Raw genomic sequence first — 18,004 nt, 5'->3', positions numbered from 1 at the left:
GTTTTTTCTTGTTTTATAACAAACCCACGTCTATTGTAACTAAACATTCACAACGTACATGCATTCAACCTAATTACAGGGTGCCTTTCAAAACAACCAACACCAAAAAAAGCCCTAAAGAACCATCATATTTTTTGGTAAATAAGACAAATGACTATGGTTCATTGCAAAATCAGGATGGTATAAGGGAATGAGGGTAATTGTACTACTAATTCTGAGGTAAGAGCTGTAAAAGACCCCGGGTATAATCTTCTCTCTGTTTTTCAAACTTGTTTTCTCTCTCTCTAAAATACGTAATGGGACACAGGCTCATGTAAGTGAGGTTCAGCTGAGGTTAGTGAGTCTTGAAAGATGAAGTGACTTATTTAACTTCTGAAGTGAGAAACAAAATCAACACCTACTCAAAGTAAACATACCACCCATAGTAAAAACTGTTTGCACTGAGAAATTAACTTTTTACATTGCATTGCAAGCCCAGAACAGTGCAGACAGTGCGGGATGGCTCCTCAGTGCCCTTCTGATGCTAACCCAGCAGTGTCTGTCAATATTCCCCAGGTCAGTACAGTGATCATCACCATAGGCCTCTGCACGTATTTTCTTACCCTTTCTGTGGGTGAGGCTGCTGATTTCAAATAAAATCCTTCCCATCTATTACTCACTTGTTGCAAASACCTGTTTTTTAATTAACATGCGCTTTGACGCTATTACACAAAGAGATAAATTTGACCTGAGATGTCTGTGAAGGATCCTTAAAGTTCACATATGAAGTCTGTAAAGGATCTTAGATGTGCAGTAGCACGTTTAAGTGAACACACAGYGCTCTGACGAAGGTCCTCCAAGGCAGGCAACAGCTTGTGGTGGGACTGAGACTAGAAAAACGACGACGAGATTCAAGACACAGGGTATCAGTGGCCACCAAGACAGGCCCGGGCAATGAGGCTATGTGGTTTAGTCCCTGCCTCACAACCCCCTGGCTAACCCTGGACAGATCGCTGTCTAGCACTTGCAGCATCAACAACTTCKAGGAAGATTTTGCTTTGCTGTAGAATGCACATCAGATCCCGCAAAGTCCAGCCTTTGCTGGCCCACRTGCTACGAATGACACGCACTAGCAGAGTAACAATAGAGTAACTAATAGAGTAAGTCCAAAACGAGACAGGAGGGTATTGCTGCCTTGAAGACCTGCTGCAAATGCTGCCTATCAACTTCAGAGTGACCATCGGATGAAGACAGCATCTTCTGGCTGAGTACAGATCACGTCTTTTTAAAGCCAAGCAATAAAAAAACTGCATTATTCGTAGCTACGTTGCTCCCATGGTTAATTGCCCCTCACGGCTAAATAAATGTGTCTTGTTTCCAGCATAAATTCAGCTGCTTTACCTTGGAAGCGCTGGATGCTGCTAGGCACCAAACTGAGGGGCGCCCTGCAGTTCTCTCCCGCGTGCACCGAGGGGACAGACACGCACCCGTCCCCCCCTCGCAGGCAGGCTGGCCCTGCCACACACCCTCCTTTGGGTCCTCTCCTTACCCTATCCCGCATTGCAACACGAGGGGCAAAGCACAGGCATGAGAACTGAGTGCGACCAAGCTGGAATTGGGAAAAATATCTTTAATAAAGTATTTCTGCTCTCCCGTGATCCTCTGCAGCCTGCAGTTCAGAATAATACATTTGAGTATTAGTGGTACAGTTATCCCGTCAAATTGTATCACCCTTTTTGCAGTGAGCCATAATCATTTGACTGACTTACCAAAAATGTTAGCTCTTAGGGGTTTTGATAATGATTTCCTCTAGTGCTGTATGCAGCAGTAGTAACATCTCTCTATTTCTTCTTAGTATTCCCCTGCTTATTCATCTAAAAACCAGGTTTGCTCTCCTACCCTAGTCAATTGGTTATCTATCATTACCCTCAGGTAATTTATGGCATTAAGACCAACACAGCAGCCCCGAGGCACAAGAAGTGCTTGCCTGAACACTAAAAGACTAAGATACAGCTATATATGTCCAAGCCCAAACTTCAGCTGAAATCAAAACTCTCTCTGCCTCACTGGCTTTTGGCCCATAATGGRCAATCAAACTATAAGGAAACATTATATAAAGATCTAATTGCTGATGATAAACCTAGAAAAAAGCAAAGCTTCTTTCTGAGCTAGATGCTGCCAGTTCTTTTTTTTTCCCTTTCTTTCTCTGCTTATTCACTACTTGGGCATAAGAAGCAAGGTCATGCCAGGAAACCACCAGCAGCCAGCGGCCGCCTCCAGGGGCGCTCACCCCATTGTGGCCCACGTGGGTGCCCTCCCTCGTGGCCACAAGCGAAACTGGAAAATGCAAAAGGCAGCCGAGCGCTCCCTTGTTGTTGGCACAAGCAAGGAGCCACTCCGTGCACCCACCACCATCTGCCTGCTCAGGGTTGCAAAGATGTGGCAGGTTAATGAGACCTTCCTCAAACTGCACCAGTGTCAACAGAGGAGAAAAGTCCTCAGAATCAATCCTGCTGCTCTCATCTGATTTCAAGGGGTGAAGACCATGGCAAAATTTTCTAATGCCCTCCTTTGCCCCGTCTGCAAAAATACAAAAATCCATTTGAAGAATCCAGCCACATGAATTAAAATTCTSCAGAAATCTCATCTACCAGTAATTGCTTTTGGAATATTTAAAATTTTAAAAGAAACAACCACCAAACCAAACAAAACGCCATTTTTTCAATTAATTTTCTTCCTCTGTTTCCTCCCCACATTGCATCATCTCCCAATTACCGTGATTTTGCTGAGTGTGCCAGTTTCTTAAAGCCACAGCTATAAAATGTATGGACTAATTGTTGAGCGGAGCCGGAGAGCTATTAGAACTGCAGTAGTGCAGCACTTCCCTGCTAGTCTATTATTTCTACATGATTGGTTTTGTACAGTCCAACTCATGCAGGGAAACTCTKAGATAAATTAACTCCTTCGTTTTGACATAAACATCAAAGGGAGAATTAAAGGAGAACGAACAGTATTTGCCCCTCCTATTTAAACCACGATGCTCATAACACCCATGCATGTTCCTGGAAAATTACGAATTATTTAAATGGAGAAACTCATTTGCTGCTTTATCAAGACTGTAATTCACAAAATTTGGCTGCAGCATTATCTCATTTTCCCATTTCATGTTTCCCTGTCATCTACATGGTAGGGCATGTTTACAGAACTTTATAACTATAATACACAATTCAGTCATTTCTAAACAGCGCTATAAGAGTAAGTCTGAAATGTACACATTTTAAAGATTATTTAGTGAACACCAAACTCTTTCCCAGCTGTTTTACATTTTGAATTTCCCAATAAATGAATAACATACTAAAAAAGCAAACAAGATCTGACATTATTTAGTCTAAGTTTCTAAAATGGCGTAACATCTGTAGCTAAAAACAATTTTGAATAACTATATTTAACTGTAGCAGTATCCTATTATTCCTAGCCCATTTTCCTTGCAGACTGGGTGACTTAACACCATGTTCAAACACTTTTGCTAACTGTTTGGCCCTTCCACCAGCCAAACTGCAGCAAAGAAAGGGGGGCTGGGGAAGAAATCTGCACCCATATCTTTTTCATRCACCGCCATGTGACCCAGCCTGATGTCCGTGCAATGTCACCAGTGCTCATTAACACACATCGCTCTGAAACGGCTCCAAGAGCAGGGAGGTCTCCGCCAGCAGCAAGTCGGCCTTCCACCACTCTCTTCCATCTCTATTAAAATCCCCACAGTGTCAGCTCCGCTGCCCTCTTGACCACCTTTCAGCTGCTTTGGAAATCCAAATATCCATTCATTAAAAGGCAAAGTTTGCTAYGTCCTTACGTAATGGTAGATTCCCTTCTGCCTTGCCAGTGGCTTGTGAAATGCCTTTGATTCGCAAAGAAAAACAAAAAGCAAGAGCAAAGCCCCTCCTCCCCGCCAAGCGACCCCGAATCTGGACTGTTCACGCCCTCCCCGGGAAATCGAGGCTGGGGCCTAATATTAAAAATCCTGCCGTGCCCAGACCAGTTGAGCTCCCTTTCCTATTTGCGTTATGAAAAGGTGGATGCCACAACCCGTGACGCGGTGGCCCCGCGCGTGGTCGCCTTTCAAGGCCTCCTCTGCCCGGCCACGCGTGCAGGGACGGGGGTGAGCTGCAGCCCCACGGGCTTCTGCTCCCCACGGCAGGGCCGCCAAGAYCTTGAGTCCCACGGAGCGAGCTGCAACTAGAGACAGAGAGAGGCTTTGATCGCTTTTATGGTGCTCAAACATAGGCTGGGAGCGAGTGGGGGAAAATCGTGTTTTTCATTTTTTTTTATGCCCAGTACTTATCAACTAATTACATGCTAAGAGAAAGGAGAAAAAAGAAAACARAAAAAAAAAAAAAAAAGAAAAGAAAAAGTTCACATGAGTCATTTATGTGTTTTCATTCTTTGTAAACTTTCTGGCACACCCTATATGCTTCATTTCTTGCTTTAAATAAGTACTGGAAAATATGCTCAGAATTTGGAGCTAAGGGGAATGACATATTAATTCAGAGTTTACTTTGTGTAAGTTTGCTTCACCCAGATTTGAAATGAAACTTCAGGGAAACTCAGAACTCGCCTGCAGCTGGTAACCTAGAGCCCCCTTCACCCACAGAATCTCGACGCTATTAACTCTTCCTTTAGGCAGCAACAGTGAGCAACATCACTGGGGAGCGTGGTCGCCAGGGATGCTCCCACGAGCCTGAGCAGTCGGGGACTCAGAAGGAAAAAAAAAAAACAGTAAAGAAAGTAATGAGTAACAGTTACGGCTCCTTAAAATGTGTGCATTAACCTCGGTATTGGGCAACTATTCGCTTTGTAGTGGCAGTACCCTCCGACTGAAATAACAACAAATATTTTGGAAACTCCATCCAAAGCCAAAGAGAAATTACTTAAGTGCCCTTGCTCACGAGCCCGGCGTCTCCGTGTGCCTCCCCAGCAGCTCAGGTAAGCTTACAAATGGCCTCTACCTAAAAGACCATTAACTAAAATTACATTTGTTTTTATTGAAAGACAGCCTCAAGTGCTGACATGTAATATATGACATGTGATACATAATAATACTCTTAAACCAGTTCTGACATAATATCTCCCAAGGCATAATAACCACAAATGACTGCTTTAGTTAAGAACTAGCCAGAAGCAAAATAGATCCATGTAAAAGTAGCTTTAACCATAAATACCTCAACAATATTTTATGTCACTTTGTAAAAAAGTTAAAGGAGTCCCATAATAATTAACAACAAAAACTTCATGTTCTTTACAATTGTATGGCGGTTGTGAAAGGTTATTTCATAGTCCCGCAGCTGCCAATGCCGTAAATTATGCAGGCACCAAGAAGCATTAAGGAGAAATAATAGCAATTTAAACTAAGGGCTGACGTAATTCATGATAAACAGTCGTTGGAAAATATTACAATGTTGTCTTTTTTGAGTGGGTTTATTCAGAAGAATGCGACCGTGCTCTGACAGAAACCACTTCTCGCCACCGCGCCGGCGCTGCCGGCCCTGCCGCTCCCGCTGCTGCGGTGCCCGCGATGCCGGCAGGGAGCCGGGCCGGAGCCGCGCACGCCCAGAGGCGTCGCCCGTGCAGGCTGAAAATGAAATGAAATTCTGAAAAAGATGGTTCCGGCAGCAAAAACACCACAAGCGCCGCTTTCGCTGCGGTTTACGAAAAAGCAGAGTTCATGGCATGATTTTGGTAGCGGAATCATAAAACGAGCCATGGAGCAGAAATCCTAGAGAGGAAGAGGAGATGCTTAGTCACGTGCATCTACCAGCACGTTGACTCCACTTCTACAGAGCAAAAAAATAATCCATCTTAATATTTATCCCGGTTACAGCTATGGCTGCTAAAGAAAAGGCACAGTAATGAGGCAAAAAGAAAAGGGCATTTGTTTCTCCTGAAGTTCTTGCAGGCAGGAAGGTATTTTGTCTTACTTTACCACACATTAGTTGTGYTCACTTAAGAGCTTGCTCTCAACATTGGGCAGGATTCTGCTCTAGGCCAAMGGGTGAAAGTCTCAAGTAAGAGCCCCTGAGTGGCGAGAGGTATTTTGGATTTGCGCCACCGCAACTGAGTCAGAATGTGGCCCCTTATCAGGGCTTTTTTGCTTTGAGTATACAAATATTTTATGCATTTCAATGAGTGGCAGAATGCAAAACTTGCAAATATTTATTTTTAGATGTATGGGGAAAAAGCAATTAGAGCTAAAAATGTTAAGAATGAAGAAATCACTTAACAGAAGCAATTATGTTGGGCATATAAACAGCTCTGCCTTCAGACGCTTTATTCAAATGCTGCAGAGCACACCAGAAAATATCAATTGTTTAAAAAAACTGCAAGTATTTTTTCACAACTGAAAAATCAATCATTATAAACAACATCTGGGGATCATTAATATCTTACTCTACAGTTGGATTAACAAAATAAGAGGTCTGACCAGAATCCAGAACACTTCCAGATTTTCTTTTTCAAGCTAAGAGCTTCTGCTTGGAGGTGGGGTGAGCAGGGAGGAAGAAATATGCATTTATCTATGTATATTGTATATAGCACTATTATGCATTAATCATTACTTCCCCTACAGCTATGTCCTGTTTTTGTTTTGAGAGAGTTAAAATTGAAATCTTTAGCTAAGCCCTCTACCCAGAGCCTTGGGAAAGATTTGCATATTTTTCAGACTGCTGGAGATGCCACCGTAAAGCTCCACCCGAGCAGGGCCCTGTAGCCCCACAAACAAAAGGCCCCTCTACTCTCCACATCCTATTTTTAAATGCCAAAATGCGCTACCCTTCGCAGAGGCGTATGAACACCGATCCCACCCTAATATCACAGGTGTGTTGAAACMGAAAAAGTCGAAAATTGGAAATTTAAAAAATGGTACCAGGGAAATCAGAGTATGTTTTGAAGGTCTATGCCTCTTCGCTCTTCTCCACGGAGGAGGTGGAGGGAAACTCGCAATTTTGCCCTGTCCATGAATGAGGTCAGAGCTCCCTGTCTGGCTCATGGTACTTCCTGCCATCCTCTGGTGCGCACAGAAACACGGACATCTCCCACACACTCCAACCACAACGCTATCGCAGGGTTGTTTCCAGAAGCAGATAGATGCAGTGTTTGAAAAGAAAAATAGGAGAAGGAAAAAAAAAATAAAAGCACCTACAGCCATTTTTTAAATGGAAAGCTCTCAGATAAAATAAAATAAGTGCAAGACATAGAAGCCAAAGCCAGGCCTTTAGGTAGGAAGAACATTCTCCTACTTGGTGAGCTCCCTGCGCCTCCTCCGGCTGGATGCGGCTCTCACAGACAAGGACACGGCACCCGGTGAYGGAGAACTCGCAGGTGACCACAGCTGACTCCAGCTGACTAAATATCCCTGCGACCTGGCCAAAATGCTACAAACTCAGGTGTGGTGAAACACTCCAGTCCCCCTCCAAGGTGGAGGGCTTGATATACATGCGATTCCCTTATGAAGTTCCCTTATAAGCTGCAACATGGTACCTCAACTGAAACACATTAGAAATATCTTTCATTCCTGACCACGAATTTATCCTAGAGATGGCTTATACAGAAAAGTCAACTTTGGCTCAATAAAGAATGCCACCAACAGGAGAACTCTGCGTTTCATTACACTGGAAACATTCTTCTTTTTTTCTCTCTTTTCTTTTTTCTTTTTAGTCTCATTTTACACGCCAGGGTTTTGTTTTGTTATGTTTTTCCCCTAAACAACTGATTTTATCTCTGAGTCACCAAGTTCTGCTAAGCTAAGATGCATAACGAAAGCAAAGGCGAGATTTCAGCTGTGCCGGAAGSAGCGGTCGCGCCCCGCGCCCCGACGGAGCCGCTGCACCCCACGTGCTGCTCGCTTCGTTTTCCCAGCGCCAGCAACATGGACCTTGGCTTTGGTGCGGGACAGGGGTGAGGAGGGAAGTGGGGCTTGCACTGCCTTTGCACATTGGGGTTTTTTTCAAGGAGCTGCTTCKCTGTGTGCTGCTCTTTTTATGGTAAAATGGAGAAGTTCCATTTCTTAGAGGAAAAGATTATATTAATACCCCAGCGTGAGGCAGTTCTCTTCACTTTTGCGTATAAAACATTTTCTAAAAATTTGGCCTTTACACGTAAAAATAAAACTTTGAACCTCCTTTTGGGGCTGAAAAAGCGTTTATGGTACCCCAGGGACCAAACAGCTTTTTTAATAGCATATTGGACCCAGCGTGCTATAAAAGTAATCCAGGACAATTTAAAATTTACCAAACAGAACTGAATGACTCGGGTTTCCCTCGCGCTCGGCACACGCACCGGGCAGAACGCGCTCCGGCAGCCCCCGGAGGGCAGCCCGGCCAGCACCGGCCAGCAAAGCGCCCTGAGAAGGGCCTGGCGCCGACAAAACTTGCTTTTCTTCCTCGTGTGCCGCTGTATTTTTTTGTGCTTGCATCGCAGAACAAGGGAGGGGAAAAACAGGGGTCTGGGGAGGAGGAGCCAGGGGAGAACAACATGTTTTTGTTGCAAATGCATAATAAAAGCAGGGAGAATGCTTCCTGGAAAAACATTTCTCCCCATTAACACCGCGCAGCGAGGCGGCTGGCGGGCTGCGTGGAACGGGGCTTCGTGGCGGGCCCCAACACCTCGCTTGGGCCCCGGGCATCGCGCCGAGGCCAGGGAGCCGCAGCGGCGCGGCCGCGTGCTGCCCTCCGCGCGGCCGTGCAGGTGCCGGGAAGCACGCGCCGCCCGCCTCCGTCCTCCCAGCCACCGGCGCCCGCAGCTCCTCCTCGGCACCTGGGGAGAATTTTGGTCACAATTCCGTAATCTGCTCGCCCCTGCGATGTGGCTGATAAACACCAGGGCCTTGGAGTAATCCATTTATCTGCTGTACCACCCTGCCTCTGTTTAGATTCAGCAGTCATCACTTTCCACATGTGACATCAATCTACATGATATCAATGTAAACTGTTTGTATAACAAAGTGTTGCACATTTTATTGTCCTGCCAGGAAAGAAAAGGATAAAACAGCACTTTGCCCATTGCCTTTGACGAAGGTAACATAACTGACACCATGCATTTTCCAGTATAGGAGCTGACTGATATATTGGGCAGTGTTTGTCTTCCTAACACAGCAGGGTGTGCAAATTTTACCACATCATTATTTGCGTTTACAAAAAAACAAAAAAACAAACAAACAAAAAAACCTACTCTACAAAAAGAAAAAAAAGGTTGGTTTTTTTTTTTTTTTTTTTTTTTTGATTTACAGGCATTAAAAGATCTGCTTCCTAAACCAAACTAAGTTTTAAATACACATAATTAATTTCTATGGCAAAGATTGCCGTGGCTCTGGTTTGATAATGAGATAATTGCCTTGCAAAGGTCAAGAGAACAGCACGGATAGCTCTGGGAGAGCAAACAAAGCACTTGCTATGGTTCGCAAGGCATCGTTTCTGCATCACTCCACATCGCTTTGATTCATCTATTACTAATATTCCATGATACACTTGCATTATGGATCCAACCACTGCAGCAAACCTGTAATCAAGGAGTGACCCCGAATAAAACACTCTACAGAAAACAGATGGTACGATCGTCACACGCCTTCCAGCCTAACGTGACCTTTCCCATATATGAAGGATAGTTAATTACAGTTGAACTTTATATTCTGAGCTGGATCCTAAGGTAAATAAAAATCAAGAGGATACTACTGTGTGAGTAAACCAAACTTCCACATAATTTCTTTGACTTTTTTGCATTCCCCCCAGAACCACTATGTTTGTTCACTCAAAAGCAAAGGTCTGCCGCGACTGTACATGAGTTTACCAGTTTTGGCCCAACACTGCAAGCCTGGCATCACAGATCACAGCTAAAGCACTGGACTCATGCTTGGAGTTACCATGGTCAACATGGAATACGCACCCTGCCACTCACCCAGCAACACATCCTCTGCCACTTGGGCTGATCTCACTAAAAAAAAGTGCTAAATCACCTAAAAAAAGGTGTTAAATCTCCCTGCAGCTCTTGCAGTCCCAGGGAGCAGGAGCATGCTCTCCACACTCTTGGAATTAAGAGGTCACCTCCCAATTGCACCGACAGCAACTTTGCAAACATAAATACCACTGGTTTGTATTTCCCCCTTGGAAAACAGTGCACATTTAACCAGAATACAAACATTATTACTTGAAAGACAAATAAAATAGATGCGAAGTGACTTACCAAACTCGTCACATATACTTTCATTTTCTATAAGAGTTGGATGATCAAATGTATCCCGACAGTAGAAGATTTGGGGGTTCTTGCTTGTTACTGCAATGCCACCCAGGGCTAAAACAAACTGGTCCGTTAGCACTGAAGAAGGTTTGTCCTGAATGCGCTTTAACATGGAGCGGTATCGACAGTACTGGGGGTAGCTGAGAATTAGCAGGTTTGAATCTTCATCATCCTCACCTGGAAGGAAAGAAAAAACAAGTACACTTAATAGATCAGAAAAATACAAACCAAAGGCCAGTCAACAAGGGAGAACATCTCGGAAAACTCCAAGCCAATAGGGAATGTCTTGGGGTTGTCTCAAGATTGACTTTTTACAATATGGTGAGTTTTGAAAGGAAAGTAAAAAATACATATAAAAAGATGGTTAGTGAAACAGCTGCTTCTCTGGCTTTCTGTCCCATTCTCCCATCCTTCGGCTCAAAGACTCTGCTCTCACGAGTAAGAARACTCTGCTCAGCAGAAGTTACCCAGTGGGTTGAATGAACGTGTTCCCCATTTCCCGGTACTTGGCCAGCTCTGCCAGCTTAAAGTCAAAATCACTTCCCATATTGGAAGCAATGTCCCATCAGTTCTCACCCAACTACACATGACAGTGCAACTCATCCTGATTTGCGTGAGGCAATGGAGATGCTGACACAGAAAAGGTTAAATTTTACAGATGGAGTCTCTGGAAGCAGATCTATCACCTGGTAGGTCACCGCTGCAGACCAAGGCAATGCTGCAAAGAGATCAAGCCAGCCCATCCAATAGGGAAGGGCTGCTTGTAGAAGGCCAGATCTTGAAAGTCATCACTGCTGAAAACCCTGAGTGTTGCCCACTACCCCTGAATCCAGTGGGATCATTGAAACTGTTTGTGTATAAAAAAAAATATATAACAATAAAATATATTACAATACACAGTAAATGGCATTAACGTTGCTCTTCCAAGAAAATGCAACTTGTGATTCTAAAAACTCTGCTGGTCAATAAGGATGTGGTTTTGAATCAAGCAAGTGTCCCATAAGGTTACCCAACAACACACTGGGGCACTACTCCTGGGAATAAGGTGGCCTTCCTCTCCACCAGGAAAATCCAACCAGGAAAMGGACCTGCTCCACCTATTGGCACCTCTGGAAGCTCTGTACAGACCTGCCTGATGGTCGCTACCGCTTCATACGTTCACGTGGATGGCRAGGGGCGCGCACTGCTCACCAGGCAGCGCCTCTCAGGCCAGGATGTGGTTGGGGTTTTTTTTTCTCTCTTTTTTTTGTTAAACAGAGTATATATAAATTCATGCCCCACGTGCCTTTGTAGTAAACCACTGTTTTTYAGACCAGCATGCTCTAAGTCACTGCACTGAATTCTACAAACTTTCTACCTCTCATACCTGACATGTTACATCAAACGTGCGTCCTACATTAAAACCAGGGCATTTTTTGAGGATCGCTCATGCAACTCCAGCGAGCCCTTGCTGAGGCACTTCTTTCCCTTTGCTACTCACCCCAGGTTCAGTAGGTAAATTAAAGCATGAATAAGGACTGGATAAAGCAAAGATGTGTTTAGTAGGAGGTGTTCCTAGAACAAAGCGCCGTTCYCCCCAGCACCCTCCCGCAGGCAGGGAGAAATCAAAGCAGAGCAATCCCTAATAAAACACAAGCCCAAAGAAGCAGCATTTTTCTTCCAGCAAAATCTAGCACATGCCATGTAATGGCAAGCTTGGTGCTTATCTTCGATTAGGATGATCAGAAAGCCTGAACTGGTGCGAGGGAGATCGAAACGTCAACCGCCTGCCATTAAGAGCAAGAGAAAACAACGTAATTCCTAATTAAGACCTTAATAAAGCAAGATGTGGAACTTCGGAGTCTGGCTTTAGCTTCAGTAGAGTCAACACGGTAAAAGATAATACCTACAGGACGCCGCTCAGAAGATTCAACTGAAATTACTCTAATCCTGTGGTTATATCATAATTACATGTTTTAATAATCCCCTTCAATGTCAATTTTTCATTCAGTTCTGCGTTTGGGGACTACGAGCAGGGAAGGTGCCGCCGCCGCAGGGGCGGCCGCAGCGCCCGGCAGCAATGGGTGCTTGTGCCGCGTTACACGTTCCTCCAGTGGCCTTTGTGAGCAGCAGAGGCACCAGTGCCAAACACTGGGAATCCACACGGGAACTGACTTTTCAGAGCAGTACAACCCTTTTTAAAAAAAGAAAAAAAAAATGCAATGCAAAGCAATTAGAAGCCAAAAAAAAAAGAGAAAAAAAAAAGAAAAAAGAAAAAGCAAGCCTGCTAAAAACTTGAATTCCTAAAAAGGCCACGCAGAGCCAGACCTATTTAGAGAAAGAACAGAGAAATACAAAACTGTAACTCGCTTTTTGTTTGCTTGTTTCGGAAACATCAGGCTATAATGCTATTGCTAATCTACTCCCAACATCAGTAAGCTTTTTTTTTTTCTGTAAAAAGACCTTCACACCAGGATTTTATAGAGCTTGATGGAAAAACTATGCATGTTCCTTCCTGTACCTAATTACCTCAACTGCAAAATCTGCCAAGTATTCTGCCCTTTAGTTCTTTTAATCGTATTAGTGCAAATGCATTTGGATGCCAACAGAAACAAACATTTAAAGATTTTTGCTTAAAAGATTCCAAATATGTATGGGGCTGCTGCGAGGAGCGCACAGTCCCTGCTTCCTCCCCGAAAGCAGTTTTTTTTTTTCAGAAGAAACATGGATTTGTTCCTCTTGTAAGACTAAATGTCTAGTTTCAACCCAATTTAAGTAAAATAATGTCAATATGAGCTGCTCTCACAATGATTTATGCTACCTTCTGTTACTTTATTACATTAGACATTCCTTTCTCCGCGCTTTATACTTTTCCCCGGTGCTCCTAGCAACCACATAAAGGCTGCTCACCAACTTTACGCGCTTGGCACGCTTCCAGCCTCCGCTGTTATTGATAATTATATTGAAGTTTCAATTTAATTGCTACTCTGTTGTGACACGGAATATTTTTTGCAATTAGGCATTTCCCATTTTCTGTCCATTCATTTTTTTTGTATTACTGTAAATGATTTTCTTCCAGAAAACATAAGCACAACACGGGCAAGCCTATGTGCATCTGTTACCAGCATTACCAGCACTGCAATGGGGGAAAAAAAATTATGAAAAAAAAAAATTTTGTGAATATAATTTCTCGGAAGGTAATTTTCAGTTTAAGTGCTCTTATTCTTCTTACAGTTGCTCAATGATTTCCTGTTCTAATTACAAGACATTATACAGAAAGTCATTTTTTAAAAAGGAAATGCGCCAGAGTAGGAGGCCGAGCAGCGCCGCACGCTTTGCTCTGTTTACAATTCCAAACTTGTCCCGCAATTTTATCAATGCTCTGCTCTACCTTTCTGCAACGTCCTCTACCACAAATCTGCAATCTCTTCCACGGCAGTTAGCACAAATGTATACATCAAAGAGGAAAACACACTTGCAGTTAAACTGCAGGGGAAAGGAAAAAAAAGATCTTTTTTTTTTCTTCCCCCTCACTGTAGCTGTTGAATTGGCAGCAAGCCAAGCCTAAGAGTGGAAAATATTAAAAAGTAAAAAAAAAAAAAAAAAGAAAAAAACCCAAGTGAAAAAAAAAAAAGAAAGAAGAAAGCTTGATTAAAAAGCGAGAGAAGAGATATTCAGTTCTAAATCTAAATGAATAAGCCACAAAGTATTTCATAAAAACATACTGTGACGTAAATTACACATCAGTGTTGCACTGTTGTGGTTATTTTGAGCAATGGCTTGTACTGTAAGTCAGCTGGTAAAACCCCACCCTTAATGATTTTGTAATTCTCCATACAGCAATCAAGCGGCGCAGTCATGAAATTGCCAAGAAGGAAAACAGACAGAGCTGCGCAGAGTTTGTAATAAAAAGATAATGTACTTTTAACATAACAGAAGTAGAAGATTGGTTTTATTAACTAAAAAAACTACTTGAAAGGTCCCAAGCTTGCCATTTGCTACGACAAATGTTAACACAGATCTTTGCCAGATAAGCAATGGGAGCCCCGGGGGAGCGGGCGCAGGGGCAGGGCTCCGCGCGGTGCGAGGGCGTTGCCTGGAGGAGACGGCGGTGCCCGAGGAATCCGCGGTGCCCGAGGAATCCGCGGTGCCCGAGGAAGCCGCGGTGCCCCGGCGCCCTCCCGCAAGGGGCCGTGTGCACGGGCGCTCCTGCCCTTGGGGGCTCCCGGGGGCAGCAGGTGCCCCAGCGAGGCGTGATGAGTCCCGTTGTTCAAGTGACAACTGGTGGGGTTGGCTGGGCTGGACGACGAGGCTMCGGCTGCGGGACACCTGGGTCACCTGCTCCCCCGGAGCTGCTGCTCCTTCACTACCTGCTGCAGCTCGCTGAGGCCAAAGGGGAAGCTCGCGGGGCAAACGCATGAATGAAATGAGTTTCACCCACATGACAATGTAGCCTGCCCTGGGCCAAAGTAATGGTCCAGATATGTGCCAAAAAAACCTTTCCAGCATTTAGGACAGGAGCCAATCCTCCTTGCCCTATTCTGCTCCTTCGGCAGGGACCTTCTGCAGTATCACCTGGAGATGGCAGGTGTAGAAAAGATAAAGACAAGGACAGCTGATCCACCAAAACCAATGACTGTGCGTCAGATAGACCCTGTGCATCTCAAACTTGTTCATTCAAGTAACATCCTATGGGGAGACGGAACAGATTTCTGGCAGACAGAAATGAATCAGTACAAAATTACCTTAAAAAAAAAAAAAAAAAAAAAAAAAAAGAAACTCTCAAAACTCCAAGAAAAACAAAACCAGCAGAAGGGTAAAAGAGTTAGTAGAAGAAGAAGAAATTCGATCTTTATGAACTCAAAAACCTTGCAACAAATCTTGAAATGAGAACACTTCCATATCATCACCTAGTTACAATCTGCCAAATACTCTCCAATCATGATAATGACATACAATCAGATAATGACAGCTGGACAAGTCACCATACACACATCCCTGGGCAYTCCTGAGAGAGAGGATGGTTCTTCCCAAAGAAGCATCCTTGGCAGGACAATTCTGGTAGGCTCCCTGCTTGACCAGCCCACACATCGAATCCTCCCACAGGACTCACTTCTCCTTGCACGAGGCAGCTGTGACCTGGGAGCAAGAACTGAGGAGTTCAGACATCATCATCATCACCATCATCATCACCATCATGAAATTGCTTCTCTCTGCTTCTGCTCATGTCTGGTGATTAGGGGAGACCTTTACCAAATCCAGCTCCTCCACTGAACCCTAACTTTTCATTCCCACAGTCTTTGCTCTCTCTAGTAACATGACTTGGTATGCTGTGGCTCTCTAATTAATTACAAAACCTAAAATATTAATACAAGAATCATATTTCTCTCACAGATAAATGCAAATACAATAATGATTTAGCCCCATGAGACAGGACTAGAAATCTGTGTTTTGGGGCTTAAATAAATTTTGGTAAATTATCGACACAACAGGGATACTGCTTTGCTGGCAGGCCCGCGCTACTCATCCTCGCTTTGAGAAACCCCCTCCATTTGAATGCTAATGCAATCAAGAACAAAGGCAACATGTTGCAGTGGAGGGAACGCAGTGATTACAGTTATGTTTACCAGATAATGATGGTATTAACAAGTTGCCATGTAATTCTTATGTGGACGTTTGCCTGCTTGATTTTGCTTTTAAATTGATCAAAAGACGAAAGATATTTTGCCAATACACACAATAAAATGCACAGAGTCTTTCAGGATGTATCACGTTTTTCTTTTTTTTTTTTTTTCCTTTGTAAGGAGGACAGAGAACTAATTCTCAGAATTTCACGTCGCTTGCGCAGCCCTCTGTTTTCTGTCACGGTGCCAGAAGAACATCAGCAGTTCGGAGAATTCCTCAGATTAGTTTAACATTTGAAAGAAAGAGTACACTTACAAACCTACTGGAGATGGAAACTACTATTCAATCTAACAGTAATACAGTCATTAACCAAAAAAAAATCTAATGTGTCCTTAAAGCACATGGCTGAAGAATATTTTACAGCTGGTGATTTGGATGCGATTTGTTCTAGTCCTACTTAATGGGCACAAAATCGAGCATGTTGATTGATGATTGACAGCAGGTCCATATTATCAAATCTCCCATAATATTTATCTCGTTAAATCATTTGAATTCAAATCGTAAATCCAATTTCTGTAGGAGATGGAAGAAATTCAATACTGAAAAAGTTCCCAGACAGGCATCCGACGTCCTTTTTTTCATACCCTGATCCAATACTCAGCTGTTCCTGGCTGCAGCTCCCTGGTTTCTCCCACGCCTTGGGAAGCAGGTTTATGAGAAACTGCTAGACCCCAAAGSAGGGCGATCAACAGTCGTCATTTCCAGCTTTTATACAGCCCTTCCATCCATATCTGCTTTATCGAGATGAGTAAAAACTATTATCCGCATTACACAGATAGAGAAACTGAGGCGAGTGACCTCAGAGGCTTTCTCCCACAACATCGAGCACCTTGGAGGGCAACCAAAAGAGCAAAGAGTCCTGGTGGAAATCCCCATCCATGGCTACTCCTGCCTAGGGCAGAGTTTTCCCAAGTTTCCTCCAGCCCAGCTGGCCCTGCCCACCTCTTGCCCCAAATTTTATTCTTCCTTGTTTCTCAAGCGATAGGAGTGGGTCAGCCCACGTCCAAGCAGCAGCAATCRCTACAGCAAACTCTTCTCATGACATAAAAGGCTTCTAGACTGACCAGCTAGGTTGTTAAAGCAGATGGAAATGGAGAAATAGGGACTGACTGGGGACGCAGGCGATGCTGCCTGTCCTCTCGAACGCACTGGGTCAGGCAGCCCATTCAGGTTGAACGTGCATCAGCTTTAAAACAAGTATTTATCCTGGTTGTCGTGGTTACTGATAAGCAGCTTCGGTTCTGCGATAACAAAAAGGGAGAATTTAAAAGGGGCGGGGAGGCTGAAAACATAATTTGGTAATATGACGAAGCCAAGAAGAGGAATTAAATCACATTAAACAAGCCAATTGTACTGTAAATGGCTCTGCCTCTCTGTATTTGCCTTTAAATCATCTAAGGCTCTAACATGGCAGCTGCTTCAGTTTTAACAAACAAACAGTAAAAATTCCTTTTAATAACGAAAGGAAATAATGATATACTTTGCTTTAGCTGAATTCAAACATAATTTAATTTTTCCTGAGGTGAAATTTGCACAGGGAACAATCAGATAATAAGCGTTATCATTCTCATAGACAAAACCGAACCGGCACTTTGCAATTCAAAGTGCTATTTAATGCACCGTTTTCAGCAATCGCTGAACACCATCCAACACCATCCAACTACACTTCCCTGCCTATGTGCAAAGGCTCATCCCGCAGAGATCCGAGCACACGAGTGCAGAACAGACACGGCAAGCTCTGCTGCCCCTCCGGCCCTAGTTAGGCACGTCCTAAGGCAGTTTCATGAACGTGCTCAAATCCAGCAACTTCCCCATATGCAATACCTTCTGAGCARCAGCAGCAGCACTATTACTACCACTACTATTACTATTCTTAAATGTTTTGGTCTGTTTTGAAGCATACGTAGGTTTGCATAGAGAAAATCCTGCAGAAAGTTACACATGAGTCTTGGAGAGATCAGCAATGAGAGCTGTGGCTGGGAGAAAGTTCTGGTGTTTTTACAGTAAGGGCAATTTAACCACAGGCACAACGAGAGGGAAAGAAGGAGGGAAGGAAAGAAGGACGGAAGGAAGGAGG

General features: G+C 43.8%; 1 protein-coding gene across 1 annotated transcript in view; it reads right to left on the bottom strand.

Moving 5' to 3' along the window:
• Positions 1-18,004, bottom strand: part of ARID5B (AT-rich interaction domain 5B) — a 97,671-nt gene that overhangs the window by 48,527 nt on the left and 31,140 nt on the right. The window contains exon 3 of the mRNA XM_026043049.1: positions 10,210-10,440. Coding sequence (XP_025898834.1) covers positions 10,210-10,375 — 166 coding nt within the window. The 5' untranslated portion in view covers positions 10,376-10,440. The remainder of the gene's footprint in view (positions 1-10,209; positions 10,441-18,004) is intronic.

The sequence above is a fragment of the Nothoprocta perdicaria genome, unplaced genomic scaffold (assembly GCF_003342845.1).
Source record: "Nothoprocta perdicaria isolate Ctin4 unplaced genomic scaffold, notPer1 scaffold_32, whole genome shotgun sequence".
Lineage (NCBI taxonomy): Eukaryota > Metazoa > Chordata > Aves > Tinamiformes > Tinamidae > Nothoprocta > Nothoprocta perdicaria.
This window is presented reverse-complemented; position numbering and strand designations above follow the sequence as displayed.